We start from the raw sequence: 17,579 nt of genomic DNA, 5'->3' as shown, positions 1-17,579 counted from the left end.
TTTTAAAATTTGAAGGTTTTTTCATGTTAATCTTCTTTAAATGAATCTGTTATCCTTTCATGTCACTTATATAATTTTTCCATGTATTGTTTCCATCTTTTTATTTCCACTTGGTCATATAATGTGTTCCCTTTCTGGCTATAGAGTATCCCCACTCTTGGTTTAAATTTCCCTTTGATTTCTTGGATCTTGTGGGAGAGGTCTTTTGTTCTTCCTTTTTTTGTTATCCTTTTCTGTTTCTCTGCATTGATTGCTGTAATAGTTCTCCTTGTCCCTGCTGCACAGAGTGGATAATAGTAATTTAAAATGACTTTTCAAAAGAAATCAGAATTTTAAAAGTACACAAAAATGAGTACAATTAATTTCATTTTTATTTATATCATCGAGGTTTCTGACACATTTAATCCTTCATGTTTTCAGTGTAATATACATGTTATAAATTAAATGGATCCTACTTGGGCATCAGATACTGTTAACGTGTTGATAATCTGTTGAAAAAAGTTATAAGGATTCGAGTTAAATGGCCATATCTAAACATTTGTTCTTATTGGTTAAAATCTGTACTAGTATCTTTATGAATGCTGTGTCCTCAACTACACCACTCCATGGATTTGCTATATAAACAACATGTTGTCCAGTCCCCTACAGTGGCAGCCTGTGATTGATATGTTTCCTTGCATAGAGAAGGGATTCCATTTGTGTTTTGTTTGATTTGTTTCTTAGTTTGTTAGAATATATTTTGGTAATTAAAATCTATGCAGTGTTCTGAAATGCACATTATTCTCAATCACACATAGGTTTCCAAGCAGTAATAATATAAACAGATTGATGTTTTGTTGTGCCACATGTTGTACTTAGTTTGTTCTGACAATGAAGTATGTTTCTCATATTCCAACATTCCCCAACAGTCATGATGAAATATAAATATGTATCTGTTGACAAAAGTGAAACAAAACAAAGTACTCTGATTACCCAGCTGTTCTGAAACTAAAGATCTATGTCAACTGTGAAGTTTACTGTCCACAGTTCCACTGCCACTGGAAGTTTTGCCACTGGTTTTCATTTCAATTAGAGAGGGTTGGCACCCTAAAATAATTGGGTAATAATAAACTAGGATGGTCAAAATTTATTCTATAAGTAGGCTAAATAGACTACAATAACATCTGACTTTCCCCTTTTAAATACATTCCTGTGTCTAAAGTAGTAATTGTTGTCATTTTGATTCTTTCTTGTTTTCAGCAAGAACGTGTGGCTCTAACCTCCGTGGGCCAAGTGGGATTATCACATCACCCAATTATCCTGTTCAGTATGAAGACAATGCACATTGTGTGTGGGTTATAACAACACTTGATCCAGAAAAGGTATGCTTCCTATTTCTGTAGGTATTTGTATGGGTTTACTTAAATAAAGCACTGCTGTTGTTTTTAAATGTAAAGCTAGCACACTGATGTTGGCTAGAATGACCTAAAATACCCCATGTGACTTTTAAGCAGCATCGTCCACAAAGTAAATAAGGCTGTGAGTAAGTTGTGCAAGTTTTCCGCATAAAATAGGTTTAATGTGCCAATAAGAAAAAATACAGAGAAAAAGTATTTGCATATTATTCCACATCCAGCTCTGAACATGTATGGTAAGTGGTGTTAAAGTTAGTAATATTTTAACATATTGTGTATATCTGTTTGCAAGTCTATTAGTTTTTGGTTCAGATTTCTAACTGCTTAGGTAAGTTAAATGTTTAGAAGCATTTAGATGTGAGCACCTAGAATATTAAGTAGTTTTATTTGAATAGCACACATTTGAGTTCAGTAATGTCATAAAAAATACCACTCAGCATTTCTGTGTGTTGCTGAGTCTGTTTATGGGAAGACACTTGTTTTTAGCTTAATGAATCTGTAGTGAATGTGTTATACAAATGATATATTCTCATCAAAACTATATTACTAGTGGGGAAAAAACTTGACAATTAAATAATTTCAGATAAAAAGCTTCTACTACATTGAAATTAGTTTCAAATGCAAGTTTTATCAGTGATGTCATACCGTGTTATCTGTGATGTAATACATGAAGTGTTTGATTTTCCAGTGCAATTATTTAGTACATCAATGTTCAGCACTAAAAAGGGGTTTTTATTGTGTTGTTTTCCTCTGACTTGTCTATGATGTTATGCAAATACACAATGTGACATTTCACTATTAAAAAGAGAAAGGTCTTATGCTAAGGAAGTAAAATCTAAAGAAAAAGGAACAAGAAGGTGTAAACTGGTGCAGGTGACTGTATCACTGCTGGACTTATGCATAAACCAACTAAACTACAGCAGAGAATCCCAGTTCATGAGAGGCATTTACTTTTCAAAGTGTGGAATCAGAACAATACAGTATGCATTTTGTCTTCATCTGGCCTTGTTCTGCATAAAAGTTGTGAAAATATAATAAAATATGGTATTTGGTATTTGGCACTGATTACAATTGCCAGTTCAGACCTACTGCCATCTGTGAGATTTCAGGAGCAAAACCTGTGACCTGGGGCTGAACCTTGTAATGTCACAGGCATCAGGTGTTGGCAATGTTACATGGGTGATGTTACAAGGAGAAGCCCCTAGTGATCTGTTTAAGAAGTATACATTAAACATCAGCTACATTTATAGAGAGCATGCCATAAAATAAGTCCCACCATATCCAACAATTTTCTAATTTAAAAAATGGAGTGTTTTATGAGTGAGAAATAATTTCATTCACTTTTTAGTGGTGTTTCAGGGATATTGCAGAAGTTAACCTAAATTCCCCAAAGGTGCCAGATCTTGTCTGAAATTGGAAGCTAAGCAAGGTCAGCCCTGGTTAGTACTTGGATGGGAGACCATCAACAAATACCAGGTGCTGTACGCTATGTTTTAGAGGAAAGTACTGCCAAACCCACTTCTGAGTATTTATTACCTAGGAAACCCCTATGAAATTCATGAGGTCACCATAAGTTGGCAGGTGACTTTGGGGTATTTAGGCATCTACATATTTGTTGACTTTGGTTTAAGCTTAATTTTTATAAACACCCCTGTAGTTATTATATGGGCAGAAAAACTGTCTTTCAGAACCATTAAATGCTCATTTCGTTGCAGAAGAGGGCACTGCACCAAATTCACCTTCTGAGAGTCAAGCCTCCACAGACCACAGTCTGTCTCAGTTTCATCTGGCCCTGTGAATCCCCCACAGAAGTCAATATAGGGCCAGAAGAGACCATCCGATTGGGGTCGCCCTGGAGCTGGTCTCCCCAGAGCCACGGCAAACACATGCCACGGCCCCAATCCATCTTCACGCTGGCCCAAATAGGAGCAGAAAAGATCCGCTCCTATTTGGGTCAGCTTTGGGCTGCCCTAGGCATCCCCAAGATGGCTTCTGCACACTCTGGGCATAAGGTGTTTTAAAAGCAGTGTGATAATCTCCCAATTGTATAAGATTACCGTACATTATAAGAAAATGGGAAAGCAAGGGTCACTCAGAAATCTGACAGCTAGACATCAATTATAATTTATGATCACTTGAAGATTTACATCTAACCCTTATGTAAGCCATCCAAATTAACATCTGTTTCCTTTGTTGACATCATTAAGGATTTTCTGGTTTTCCCAGTGGCATTGTCTTTTACTGTTCAACAATAACGAGAGTTCTTCAAGTTTGTTTTTTGCTTGTTCCACAGTCTTTCCTTTTAATGGTCTGCTTATTTTGAACGCCAACCACCCATGTGTTTCCTCTGGGTCCTCCTAATGTATCTGCTGATCACAATCCTACTGAGTCATTTCTTGGAGTTTTACTGCTTACAAATAGCTGCTTTGGAATGATAGTTGTCTCCCTCCCCTTCCTGATAGCTTCATCTGGGTTGTATTGCAGGTGTTTTAATTTGCAGTTAATTCCTTTGGCAGTTTCTCCTTCATTCCTTTGTGTTGTTTCTTACTTAATAAGAAGTATTTGGAAATTATCTTTGGATAATTTCCCAAACTCCATTATCTGTTGCTAAACTTGCATTTATCAGTGTTCAAACTACATTTCCAATTTGTCTTCACCCTGCCCTTCTATTGCCTACTATTTCAGTTCATTCCTCCTGTGTGAATCAACAGTGTCCTGCTGCTTTCATCATTCCGTGCAAACTGTACTAACCATTTAAACTCTAGTGTTTTTTGTGGGTTTTTCAGGCTATGTGGCCACGTTCTATAAGAGTTTATTCCTGATGTTTCGCCAGCATCTGTGGCTGGCATCTAGAACATGGCTACATAGCCTGAAAAACCCATAAAAAACTATGGATGCCAGCCATGAAAGCCTTCGACTTCACATTTAAACTCTCCTTTTCAGTCACCTGCGTAGGGGCATTACTGGGAAAGAATACTTGGGGAGGCTGCAGCATAGTTTTTTTGAGAAAACAGGGAGAATAATTTTCCCTGGGCTTTTGACTGAGCTGGAAATAATTATCAGTGCTTTGGACCTTTTCATTAATCCTTGTCTATCCTGGGAGAATGTGCCCAACTTTCCATGCCTCTGCATACTAGCAATGCTTCACTTAATTGGGAACCCTATAAATGTAGGACATACAGTCACATGGTGTCCACTGTTGTATGAGGATGCTTCTGTGCATGCTGACCTTCTTTCAGCACACACTGCAGACAGTTTTTCAACACAGAGCTGGTAAGAGTTCTCCCACATTCTTGTAACAAAGTTTGTTAAGCCTAAGTTACTTCTTAAATTGGATGCACATTTTATTTGAAGTTTTATTTAACTTGACTTAGATGGAGTAAAATTTGGTGTCCTCTTCATATTCTTGTGGATCAACCAGTAGCGTCGGTTTAAAAAGCTGATTTGCAATACCAAAGATATTCAAGGTTTTCAAGTTACGAAGAGCCCAGGATTCAAAAGAGGAAACAGATGCCATCCACAAAAAAATAATATGAGTCCTAGCTTACTGTGCCTTGTTTACCTACAAGCAGAGCATGTCTGTGGGAAGTAGTGAGCCTTGGGGCAGACCATATGTCTCTTTCGATGCTTCCACCCACATATACTCTGAAACTGTCATTGTATAGAACAGGTTTCTGAATTTGAACAGTCCGGCATGTCATGACAGAGCAAAAGTTTTATATAAGACTAAGATACCAGGCAGTTTCATACAGTGGTGCCAAATGAAGCACAAATAGGTTAACTATAGGACTTACCCACCCCCGATCAATCCCCTGCAACATACATGCCCAGAAATTCTCCTATATGAATGTGCTATGGAGTGGCTTTTAGTTCTATGTATGCCATGCCCTATTGGAAAACAGTTTCTGCTGTGGAGATGAGAAAGGAGAAAAAGGGAATGAGTTTCCACTCTTCGTCTTCACATTGGAAGGTGAGAAATTCCATGTGTGTCTTTTAGTCTATAGCCACTCTAGCCCCCTTAGATTGGTTAGAAGAAGGTTTTTTTTAAAACTTCCATGCTGTTTCTGCCTTTTGTACTTTGAGAAACAACTTGCATTGAATGTAGACTGTTCTTTTGTTTCCTGTAGCTATCCTTTTCTGTCTTTTCAATTAAGGAATAATTGTTTTTGCTGCTAAATCAGCTTGTCCTTCTACCTTATTCTCACTTGGAGTCACTCTGGTTAACACTCCATTTTTAAAACCTTCATCTCATAAGGTCCTGCAGAGAGTTGATGTCTGAAAGAGCTTTCTTCCCACAAACCAGTAAAACCAGTGGTCTGCTCATAACATATTCCTCACATCCCTTTTTTTCAAAGTGCATGTTTGCAGGCTTACCCCTGCTATCTGAATAAGCAGCACTGGTGAGATGTGTTTTCCCCTGTGGATTTCATATGGTCAACCCAAGTAAAATTTTGCATCCCTGTTCTTTGCAGATGGACATACCTATAGAAATTCTATGGCCCGCTTCATGTAATATCTGACTCAGATCTTTCTTTTAAAGGCAACAAAATAAAGTGAATAGGATCATTTGTATATTTTCTTCACAGCCAATATTGTCAGTTTCACTAGAGAAATATCATCACCATCCTTCAGAATATCACAAGAGATTCTGAGGCTCTGGATAGGATGCTGAAGGAGCTGGATGCACAGGTTGTCATCTCATCTTTTCTTCTATTGAAGGGCATGGCTTTGGACAACTGGCTCAGCAGAAGGTGCTGCCGAGAACAATTTGGGACAGGAGAAGCCCCATCAGACTGAAAGAGGGCAAATGTTGTCCCCAGCTTCAAATAGGGGGGAAAAACAGGATCTCAACAATTGCCAGTTAGTTTGACATCAATACCAGGAAAGATTCTACAGTAGATCATAAACAGAGAGTCTGTGAACATTTAGAAGGGAATGCTATAATCACAAAAAGTAAACATGGGGTTCTGAGAAACTAGTAATGTCAGACTAATCTTATCTCTCTTTTTGATAAAATTAGTAGCTTGGTAAAAGAACAGAATGCTGTGGGTACATCTTTATTTATATCTTTATTTCAGTAAGGCCTTTGATGAGGTCCTCCATGATATTCTTCCAAACAAGCTAGACAATGTGAGCTGGACAATGCAAATGGATTTGTAATGGGTTGACTGGCTGAACCCAAAGGGAAGTAATAGTGCCACTCTATCCTGCTTTGGTCAGGCTTCACCTGGAATACTTTATCCAGTTCTGGGCACCACAATTCAAAAAGGATGTTGACAAGATGGAGTGTGTCCAGAGGAGGGCAGCCAAAATGATGAAGGGTGTGGAAATCATACCTTATGAATAGAAATTTAGGGAGCTGGGTATGTTTAGCCTGGGCAAGAGAAAGTTAAGAGGTGATATGATAGCCCTGTTGAAGAGGTGTCATATTGAGGATGGAGTTACTTTCAGTTGCTCCAGAGAAAAGGACCCAGAGCAATGGATGCAAGCTACAGGAAAAGAGATTCCACCTCAACATTAAGAAGAATGTCCTCATAGTAAGAACTTTTTGACAGTGGAACATGTTCCATCGGAGTGTGGTGGAGTCTCCTTCTTTGGAAGTTTTTAAACAGAGACTGGATGGCTATCTGTCACAGGGAGTGCTTTGACTATGTGTTCCTGCATGGCAGGAGGTTGGACTGGATGGCCCTTGTGGTCTCTTCCAACATGATTTTATGATGGATATCAATGTTGCAGAGGATTGCAGCATCATGTGTTGGTGAGTGGGAATGTATTACCTTTCCTATTACATGGGTTATTCTTCAACTTTGTTTTTAAGTTGGTTGTAAAACAAGAAATTGCAATTATTATATATATTATATATACATAATATTATGGTCTCTTCCAGCTGTATGGTTCCTTTCCTTTCCTGAATGGAGATTGGAGTGGTGGTGTCTGGCTTTCATGCAGTGAGATGGTAACTCCCCTCTGGCTGTTAGTCTGAAAGAGCTATCCATGGCAGAATTCTTTTGGATTTACACCCCCCCCCCCAGGATTATGTGCCTTAGGAAGGGAAGCATAACTATCAATGCTAAAGAAACAGTTTTTTAAATAAGGAAATTCAGGTGCAAAACCTATTAATGATGCTTACTCTGGTTCTCTCAGTCAACACTTTTAGCTAATTAACAGTGATATAGACAGTGATTACAATAAGCGCAAGAAGACCTCAGAATACTCAGTACTTTAAAATAGTGAATAAATGTCACAGTGTGCATTAGATAAGGTTATATTCCTATATACCCTTATGGAAAAGTGAGTCCTATATTATGTGTTTGTTCTGTATTCTGAAATACACAGTGATTTTCACATGCCATTACAGTGTACTGTCAACCTCTGGAGAGAGTTCTGTATTGTACACAGGGATTCTACCTCTGATCTCCAGGTTTATTGCTGAACATAAATAGAGCCAGCAAGTGGTCAAACTGTTCCCAGAAATGATGGTCTATATATGTGTTCAGTTTAGAAGACCCCATTAAGACAGCAGGCCAGCAATCATAATTTTACTCTTTACTCCATGTGCGCAAAATGTGTGGTGCAAAAAGGTGTTATAATACAGGATTTTTACAAAAACCCTTTCAGACAAAATTAAAATGTGATTTTAATTTAACAGGTTATATTTGCAACTTAATTTGTTTACATAATTGCTTGATTGTACTGTTTCATTGATTAATATTTTGTAAATTAATTTAATAGTCTCTAACAATATTGTAAGGAGAACACATTCTGTTTGATTTACCAACTCTGTAAGTCTGTTTAGTCTCTTGTGATCTTATTATGGCTAGTAAAAACCAGCCCAAATTCAGTTCAGTTAGTTATTGCATTTAGGTCACACTTGATTATTTCTAAGGCTTGTTTCTGAGCTGTTGAATGGGAATGAGAGGCATTAATGAGTTATACACACAGCAGAAAAGAAGCACTAGACTTAAGGAAGCCTTTTCTAATAATTTTATCTATATAATGAATACATATTTTTGTATGTTTCAAAATTAGAAAGGAGGATTGCCAGCCTGAATCAGGCTGAGCCTGAGCTACATGTTGCATATTTGGATGAACATGGGATATTAGATAGCTTTGTCAGATTAAGGAAAGTACATCTTATGTCTTCATCACCTGAAGTGACAAAAATAGTGTTGATTATCCTCACATTTTCTGTCAGTCAGAAATGAATCAGATGCCAAAAATACATTTCATCACACGCATAAAAAAATGTTATGCCAAAAGAACCAAAAGATAAGAGATGTGACACTGTGCTGGTGGTGCTATATCTTTATACCTTTCTCCCATACACGGACTCGAGGCTTACACAAAGGCAGAACATACAACAAAAATTAGTTTAAAATGTTAAACAATTAACATTAATGTTTTAACATGAGAACAGTATTAAACAAAAAAATAATAATAATTAAAACCACACAGTAAATGGCTTATTGTACTTCCACTTACTGTATATACTCGAGTATAAGTCAACCTCATATATTAAGTCAAGGTCAGGTTTTGGGGCCAAAATTATGGATTCTGCCATGACCTGTAGATAAAGTCAAGGGTGAAACCTAGAAGACAGCTGGAAAATAAGCTTGAGGGGTGGGTGCCTGCCCTTCCTCCTCCTCAGCTTGGCTGTCCCCATAAGAGACTACAGGTTGAAGTGGAGACTTGAGGGGCGAAAGCCCACCCATCCTCCTCCTCTTCAGTCTGACTGTCCCCATATTGACCCATGTATGTCGACTCAGTGTTTTTGGATCAATTTTTGGCATAAATTTCTCGACATAGTCAAGTATATATGGTATTTATTTCAAATAAATTTGGTTTGCTTTTGAGAGTATAAACTCGTCCTAGCAGCTTTTATATTAGAAAATAAATAAATAGTATCATTAATAAAACAAGGAAATGGTACTATGTACTGTATAACTGCAGCTAAATACTAAGTTACTGAAGCTGAGAATCCAAAACTGAAGAGATAGCCAAAGAAAAAAGGGTGGTTTTCAAAGCTATCCTAAAGGTTTGTAAAGATGGACCTCAGATGGTGAGCAACTCTTCTCTCCAGGGAACATGACAGTTGCAGATTGCCACAGCTATAAAATATGGGATTGTATGCTCATTTTTATAGAATATTCAATGGAATATTCAGTGGAGATAATCGCTAAAAATATTTGAGAAAATAATAATTGAGAAACATGTTTTTCAATCATCAACAAACCCTGAAAAATAATATATTTTTGTGCAGAAAAACCTCTTTCTTTTACAGAACATGTTGCAGCTAGGGACATTCCATACAATGCTCACACATGGGTTGATTCTGCACTGAAAATATTTCCATACAGAAATATTATTTTCCATGAAGAAAAAGCTTTCCGTACGCAGAAAATACTTTTTTTGTGCAAAACCATCATGCAAATTTTGTGCTGAAAAGTCCTAAGTTGCAAATTGGCTTAGAAAAGTACTGGTTATGAAGACTTTCTTACAAGAGGAAGTGTGCTAAAAATACTTGTTGCTTCCTTTGAGAAGAAATTTAGTGAAGAACTACATTCCTAACATGTAACAGGATGCCAACAGGATGTCAGTCTATGTTTTAAAATACCTTCCTTTCCTATTCTTGTATTTGCTTCAGCACCTCTGCGGTGCACTTTGATTTGCAAACCTTTACATACTTTTTGAAGGAAGTGTAAAGTTAATCACTAAATAGTTCTGATGCTATTTTTCTTTTTATAATCTTTTTAATGTTACATTAAGCAAGTTAACATGCCCTTTACTACACACACTAAAGTTATTGAAACAAATCAAATACTTATTTGGGCACAAGTATTGTCAGCCATTTTTTCTCCAATGATTCATTTTTTACTTGGAGTGCGATATAACTTCTCAGTTTGGGCCTGGGTGCTGGAATTTGTTCTAATGTTTAATCTCTAAAAGTTGATAAATTGCTAAGCAGATAACTGGATTTGAATATTTGTTTCTGAATACTTATCAAAATGACATCTGGTGCAGTCTTAACTAGAAGGAGTGATTATGCAAAAAAGCATCAAGACCTATTCTGAGTGCAATTCCTTAGGAATGTTAAATATTTTTGGTCAATGTATGCAGCTGTGGTAAAATTGAATTATTCATTTTTTATTATTATTTTGTGCCTTTCTAGTTACTCCTGTTTATTCCTGCATACATGTTGGCCTTTTTCCACTTCAGTTATGCTTTGCAGTTCTCATAAGCTTCTTTGAAATATCTTTTGTGAATCTGCCCCATGCGTGAAATCTTCAATAACATCATTCTTCCCTTTCTCAAAATCCACCTTCTGTGATGCAATAGAGATAACTGCCAGGTGATAATGGTTAGATAAATGGGCCAGTGGAGAATTCTCAAAAGGCAAACATGAAAGAAATGCTAATTTATTTACAGCAAAATCTTTGACTTATTCAATTTATTATTATTATTATTATTATTATTATTATTATTATTATTACCTGACACTGCAGGAATTCTATAACTTGCGGATGTGGAATTAATACAGAAAGAAACCTGCTGAGACTTTACATCAAAAATTAGTGTCAGCACCTAATTTAATGAATTCTCGCTGGTGCATTGTGAGACAGAAATCAACCATTTAAATATAAAAAGACACTGGGGAGCAGTATTATAAGATGGATGGCCTAGAAGAAAGAAATGCATGCCAGGTCACACGGCAAGAGAATAGCCATAAGATACAGGATGTACTGATTGAAAGAATAAATACTGGGATGAATTAAGTGTTTGTGTTGGTGAGAGCATTATGTCAGGGTGGTGGTGGTGATGGTGTCATCTCAGAATACTTCTGCTGGAAAGAAAGGAAGATGCTTATGAGGAAATCTTCCTCAAATTTCTTCCCACAGTATCACCATATGTCCTCACATTGATCTAGAATAGTGAATCCAAAAGTGTGTGGCAAGCCTCCCCGGGGGGTGGGGGGTGGAAAGCTGAGTGGTGAGGGGTGGCAGGGGGGCCTTCTATAAAAGTATTGGCCTGCAAGAAAGTCAAGGGTACCTTTAGGACTATGGTGGAGGTGAGGAATTAGGGCATGTGGCAGCAGGGTGGAAGTGGCAGCAAAAAGGAGCTTTCATGTTTGAGACCCTGCTTAAGCTTTATGAGCTTTGCTGGGACTTGGCTGGCTTGGAGATTCGCTGATATTCCTGCTTTGTTTCATAGGACATACCAAGAGAAGAGGTAGTAGAAGGAGCAAAAGAATATTTGGGGTTGATTCTTTGAAAGAGTCCTCAGCCTCTCAGAAATTGAGAGCCCTTCCTCACTGAGGAGAAAAGTGACAAGCTGGCTGTGCCCCTCTCCACCAGCAAAGAAGGATTGAGAGTCCTTCCTCACTAGAGAGAATCTTTTCCCTTTGCCAGAGCTAAGTAACAACTAAAGCTGAATTGACTTATACATGGGTCAGTATGGGGACAATCAAACTTGTCTGTACATGTTCATGTTTTCAAAATCATATTGAACAGTTTTAACTGTCTTGTTTTAAGGTTGTTTTATGTTTTAGTCTATTTAAATTATTCTTAACATTATAAATCACCTTGAATGGTTTAAATTTATCTGTTTGTATACTATCCTCAGATCCTTGGCTGAGATATAAGTAATTACATCACCATGAGCATAATCCTCCTCATCGTGATGGAGCATTCAGGAATGTGATGACCAAAGTATAGTGTAAAATGGTTTACTTGTTTCTGCTTCTTAGGAAAATATTACATCACATCCATAGAATATGGGTTTCGCACAACCCATGCAATGTGAGGGTTATTCTTCTGTGTGTGTGTGTGTGCCTATATGCACATGTGTATGTATGAAGGAGGACTACCCCAATACACACAAACACACAAAAAAAAAAAACCCAGAAAAAAGTTATTGGCTCATAAATACAAATGTGGAACAAGATAGTTTTGTTGGTTCCCTAACAGAATGGTTTAGGTAAATGTTAGTCCTATCCAATTATGGTGTCAGAGACACATTAAATAGAGTAATGTGTTCAGTTATCAGGCAGTCTGTCTCTGACAGATGTAGACAAATTGCAGTACTGCCATTAATTACCAGTAATGACAAGGCAATTGGGCAGATTTAATCCCCAAAATGGCTTGGATGCAAAAATAAAAAAGGTAAAGAGATATAAAATGAAAAGTGATACAATCTTAGAGAAGATACCAGGTAAAGTCACTTTCAGAAATTCAACATCTGTTATACAGAACAGGGTCATATTGTTAAGGTATCTCACTCTCTTTCTCTTCTTGCTCCCTCCTGCTGCTGGGTTGCTATATTATTCTGTCTTAAAGATGCAAAATTTATATTTGTGTGCCACAGAATGTGATTGTCCTAATGCATAACCTGTACAAGACAAGAGGATGCCATCAGGACAGAATAGGGAGGTATGGAATGGTTTCCAGTTGGCAAGGGCATCCGGCAAAAGATTAGATTCACATGAAGGAGGCATTAACATTGGAGGAAGGAATATCAACAATTTCAGATATGCTGATGACATTGTACTACTAGCAGAAAACAGCAAAGATGTGGAAAAATTACTGAAGGAAGTCAAGAAAGAAAGTGCAACAGCAGATTTAGTTTAACATTAAGAAAACAAAAATAATGACCTTAGAAGATTTACATAACTTTAAACTAGACAATGAAAACACTGAAATAATTCAAGATTTTCCAAACCTTAGCTCAGTCATTAATCTGAATGGAGACTACAGTCAAGAAATCTTTCACTATCCCAGTGTTATCATTGTCTATTGTTGTTGTTAACTGCCTTCAAGTTGACCTTGAGTCATGGTGACTTCTCCAAGACCTCCTTTCCTCCACAGCTCTGTTCAAGTCCTGTAGGCTCAGTCCAACCATCATGTAATCTCCCTCTCCTTCTACTGCTGTCTACTTTTTCTAGCATTATTGGCTTTCCCAATGAATCAAAATATGGCAAAAATACAACAGCCTCAGTTTAGTCATCCTGGCTTCCAGGGATAGTTTGGGCTTAATCTGTTCAAGAACCCATGTCTTCTTGGTTGTCCACAGTATCCTCAAGTTGGAGATGCACTGATGCCCCTGCTTTGTTTCTTCTCCAGCACTGCATCTCAAAAGAGTTTATTTTCTTTCTGTTGCCTTTTTTCATTGTCCAGTTCTCACATCCTTACATGGTGATGGGGAATACAATGACTTAGACAATCTTCACTTTAGGGTTCAAAGTTATATTTTTGTTCTTTAGGATCTTGTCTATTTCTTTCATAGCTGCCCTTCCCAGTTCTAGCTGCCTTCTAATTTCTTGACTGCAGTCTCCATCCTGATTAATGTTTGAACCAAGGTATAGCCAATAACTACTTGATTTTTTTCGTTATTAGGATGAATTCTTGTAGATCTTCCATGGTCATTATTTCTGTTTTCTTAATGTTCAACATCAAATCTATCTTGGCACTTTCCTTGTTGACCCTCTTCAATAATTGCTACAGGTATTTGTTGGTTTCATTATGTAAATCACCTGCTTTCCTTCTACCATCGCCTCCTTCATTTTAAGTCAGGATGCTGAGCTAATGAGGCCAGCTAGGCTGATCAACTGCTGACTACAATCAGCCCAGCCCAGGCCATTCTGTTGTTGCAAAGAGCTCCAAAATCTCAGTGCACTCCTCACCTTCAGCACATACCTTTGGATGAAAGGAGTGGCAGCTCCCTTCTCAGCTTTGGAGTATACTCAGGACTGCTTTTTGCCTTTGAATCTTGTACTGCCTGCTCTTCTGCTTGTTGTCATCTTTGTGCTTGCAGTAGCTAGATATCATGTCACAAGGAGGAAAGACACGAATGGCTTAGAGAACAACTATAGGAACTCCATGTTTAGATAGGAATGTTACTCAGGGACTTACTCTATTCTAGCTACATTCTAGCAAAGACCCAATGGAGTTATGGGTTGGAGAAATGGCAACATCTCCAAGAATATCAGTTTACATCACAGTGGGGTCAAGATAGGCAGACAGAGAGGGAGTTGCAGAAAAAGGGGAGGCGTTGAAATAAGGAAACAGCAGACATACAGTTGGAAGCAGAAAGGCCACAACTTTATTGAGTACAGCTGATAGGAAGGTTTGGCCCAGTTGCATTGGGCCTGGATCTGGGATCAACCAACCCACTTGTTAGTCGATGAACCACATTGCCCAGTCATGGCCGGGCATCAGGATGACAGAAGGGGTAACCATCTGATCGCATGTCTGCATCTTCACCCCTTTGTCACTGGGGGATGCTGGCCAGGAGTTGTCCCTGCAATAGCAACATCTCATAGCTCCCAGAACCCTTGGGTCACAATGGCACTCTCAATCTTGTGCTTCACAGCACAGAAAGCCACGCCCATCAGATCCACAGCCCATGCTACTGCCACAAAAGCCAGCCACCCCACAGGGCACACCTTCCACCAACCATCCTGAAAGCTATACCTTCCCCCCCCCCCACCCAGCAAGGGGGATCCCCCCTCCCCACAACCAGCATGGCTGCCCAGAGCAAAAACCCAGACAAATGTAGCCAGTGAATTCCCTAGACTTCCACTTGCCTAGCTTTTTTATTGAGTCCATTGGCAGGCCGCATCACACTGCCATTGCAGCAATGCCTATGCAGAATGAGTGTTCTCCAAAGTCCTCCGCCAGCAGCCCAGCGCTCTGCAAAGCCAGATGAAGCACTGGCATCAATTGGAACCTGGTTAGTGGAGTTCCATCCTCATGTATACATTTGGTCTGAGGGCGAGATGCCAAGTATCTGTGTAAAGTCCAAATAGGGCACAAGCGGCAGCTATGGAGCCTCCTCAGCATGATGGTGGACCCCTTCCCCAACTGGTCACTCTTTGATCTGCGAAGAACTAAAATTACAGCTCTCCTGTATGCTCTGAATGTGGCTGGGGCCAGTGAAGACAGGACTCCTTATACCACAGCAAGTTTCCAACTTCCTGTCATGGCCAGCCAGGCTGAGGACTCGGAAGAAGAGGCTGAGCCAGGCCCTAACTCTGTTATGCCAGCTCCAGCAGAGTCAGTGGATCCAGGCCCTAGCTCTGTTCTAGCAGCTCCAGCAGAGCCTGTGACTCAGCAGCCCAGCCTCCCCCCAGCAGAGATTCCAGGCCTGGGAGACACAGAGGAGCAGGACGAAGTTGTACCTACCTTCAGCCAGCGAAGGACATGCCTCCATCGATCTAGGAGGTTATGTGAGAAACGTTCAGCAATCACTAAACAGCTGAGATTAGGAACTGGGTCAATATAGACAGGTGCAAGACGCTGAGCTTCTTTGTCAGAGCCTATCTGCATTCCCTGGCAAAAGCGTCTTGCTCTGACTCCCTTCGACTTTGTTGCCTGCTATCTTGCCTCTTGGATTATGGATTGACCTGGAACCCTTGACCCTGGAATTGACTTGTTGACCTACTCTGTGGAATCCTGGACCCTTGGCTTGCCCCTTGGCTCTGCTCTATTGGGCATTGGACTGGTACTGTAATATTGGACTTTCTTTCTTGCTGCTGTAAAGCCCTTGTATTTGTTTGCTTTTCAAGCTGGTCTCAGCCTTTATCAGCTGTTCCGTTGGCTGCTTTCCCAGACACCTGCCACAGTTTCACTGGGAAAGGCATGGGTGAGGGGGTCTGTACCGGGTGCCAGTTGGTGAAACCTGGCCTCCTGAAAACGAGAGACAGAGCCTGCAATGTTATTCTCCAGGACTAGGCTGCAATGGCAATGATTGCCCCACCCACATGGCTTTAAATAGGCCAAACAACCAATGAAAGCAGGGGGCAGGTGGAAGTCCCACCTCTCCTCAGCCTCCTGGCCAATCAGGAGGCCGCCAGCTGGGCCAAAGGGAGGTGCTTTTGGTTGCAAAGCCTGCTGAGACCTATAGTCCTGAGCAGCAGTCAGACGTCCCACCCCCCTGAGGCCCAGGAGCCAATATACTGAATAGACTCTGGAAACATGAACTAGTTTATATAAACCCAAGTGTAGTTTGTCCACATATCTACCTTGATGGAGTAACTTGGGAAACAAAATGTAGACTTAGATATCAAGAATGTTTTTGCTATGTGTAATTTGGAATTTGGCTAAACGGAACTCTAGTGCTTTTCAGTGCTATGAAAACTAGCTTTCACGTATTTTAATGGAAATGTGAGAACTTAAAATTATATATTTTATAGCAAAATTGGATGCTGTTATGTTTCAGTTATGTTTTTCTCTGCATGTACATATTTTAAAAGCCTTGTTGTGTTTGAGGTCCATATGTAATCGTAAGGATTGATAGACTTGAGTACAATATTCAAGCATGCTCCATAAAAACAAGAGAGAGAAAAATTATGTTGTTGCACCTATATTGCTGATGACAATTTTCAATGAATACTGTTTTTCATTTTTTGCCATAAATCAGTGTCAGAGGCCGTTTTCCAAATTCTTAACTGACACAAAAGAGTATTCCAGCTGAGATATGAGTTTGAATGCATTAATATTAATACTTTCAATCACAATATTTTTTTCTCTTTTGAAATGTCAATTGTCTCCAATATGTGTCTGTGTAGTATTCTTTGCTGTTGTTGTTAACTGCCATTAAGTCAATCCTAATTTATGGCAGCCCCATTCTGATCAATGTTGGATCTTAAGCACAGGGATTCTTTAACTATTTTAATTTCTATATTTTTTGTGGGTTTTTTTTTTTTTTTTGGGCTATATGGCCATGTTCTAGAAGAGTTTATTCCTCATGTTTCACAGCATCTATGACTGGCATCTTCAGAGAATGCTTGCCTGGAAAGGAGTTGTGTGTGTGTGTGTGTGTGTGTGTGTGTGTGTGTGTGTGTGTATGTATGTATGTATATGTATATATATACAGTATATATATGTGCCATTAGCAGCAGAACAATACACATGCAAATCATTCCTGCTTTCTCAGGTTCACACAGTTTATATGTACCCAACTCCTTTCCAGGCAAGCATTCTCTGAAGATGCCAGCTACAGATGCTGGCGAAACGTCAGGAAGAAACTCTTCTAGAATATGGACACATATAGCCCGAAAAACCCACAAAAAACAATGGATGCTGACCATGAAAGCCTTCAACTTCACATATTTTGATTTCCTAATTGTCTAGGGTGTGTGTGTGTGTGTGTGTGTGTGTGTGTGTGTGTATTTGGTGGGCATTATTTTTC

At 39.1% G+C, this 17,579-nt stretch overlaps 1 protein-coding gene across 2 annotated transcripts in view; it reads left to right on the top strand.

The window, feature by feature from the left end:
- The window catches only part of CSMD1 (CUB and Sushi multiple domains 1), a 1,231,469-nt gene that overhangs the window by 853,611 nt on the left and 360,279 nt on the right, over window positions 1-17,579 (top strand). For both annotated transcript variants that reach the window (XM_042480556.1, XM_042480547.1), the window contains exon 10: window positions 1,240-1,361. In XM_042480556.1, the coding sequence (XP_042336490.1) occupies window positions 1,240-1,361 (122 nt within the window). The remainder of the gene's footprint in view (window positions 1-1,239; window positions 1,362-17,579) is intronic.

Source organism: Sceloporus undulatus, chromosome 1 (genome assembly GCF_019175285.1).
Source record: "Sceloporus undulatus isolate JIND9_A2432 ecotype Alabama chromosome 1, SceUnd_v1.1, whole genome shotgun sequence".
NCBI lineage: Eukaryota > Metazoa > Chordata > Lepidosauria > Squamata > Phrynosomatidae > Sceloporus > Sceloporus undulatus.
The sequence above is the reverse complement of the archived record's forward strand: the minus strand, read 5'-3'. Positions and strand labels throughout refer to the sequence as shown.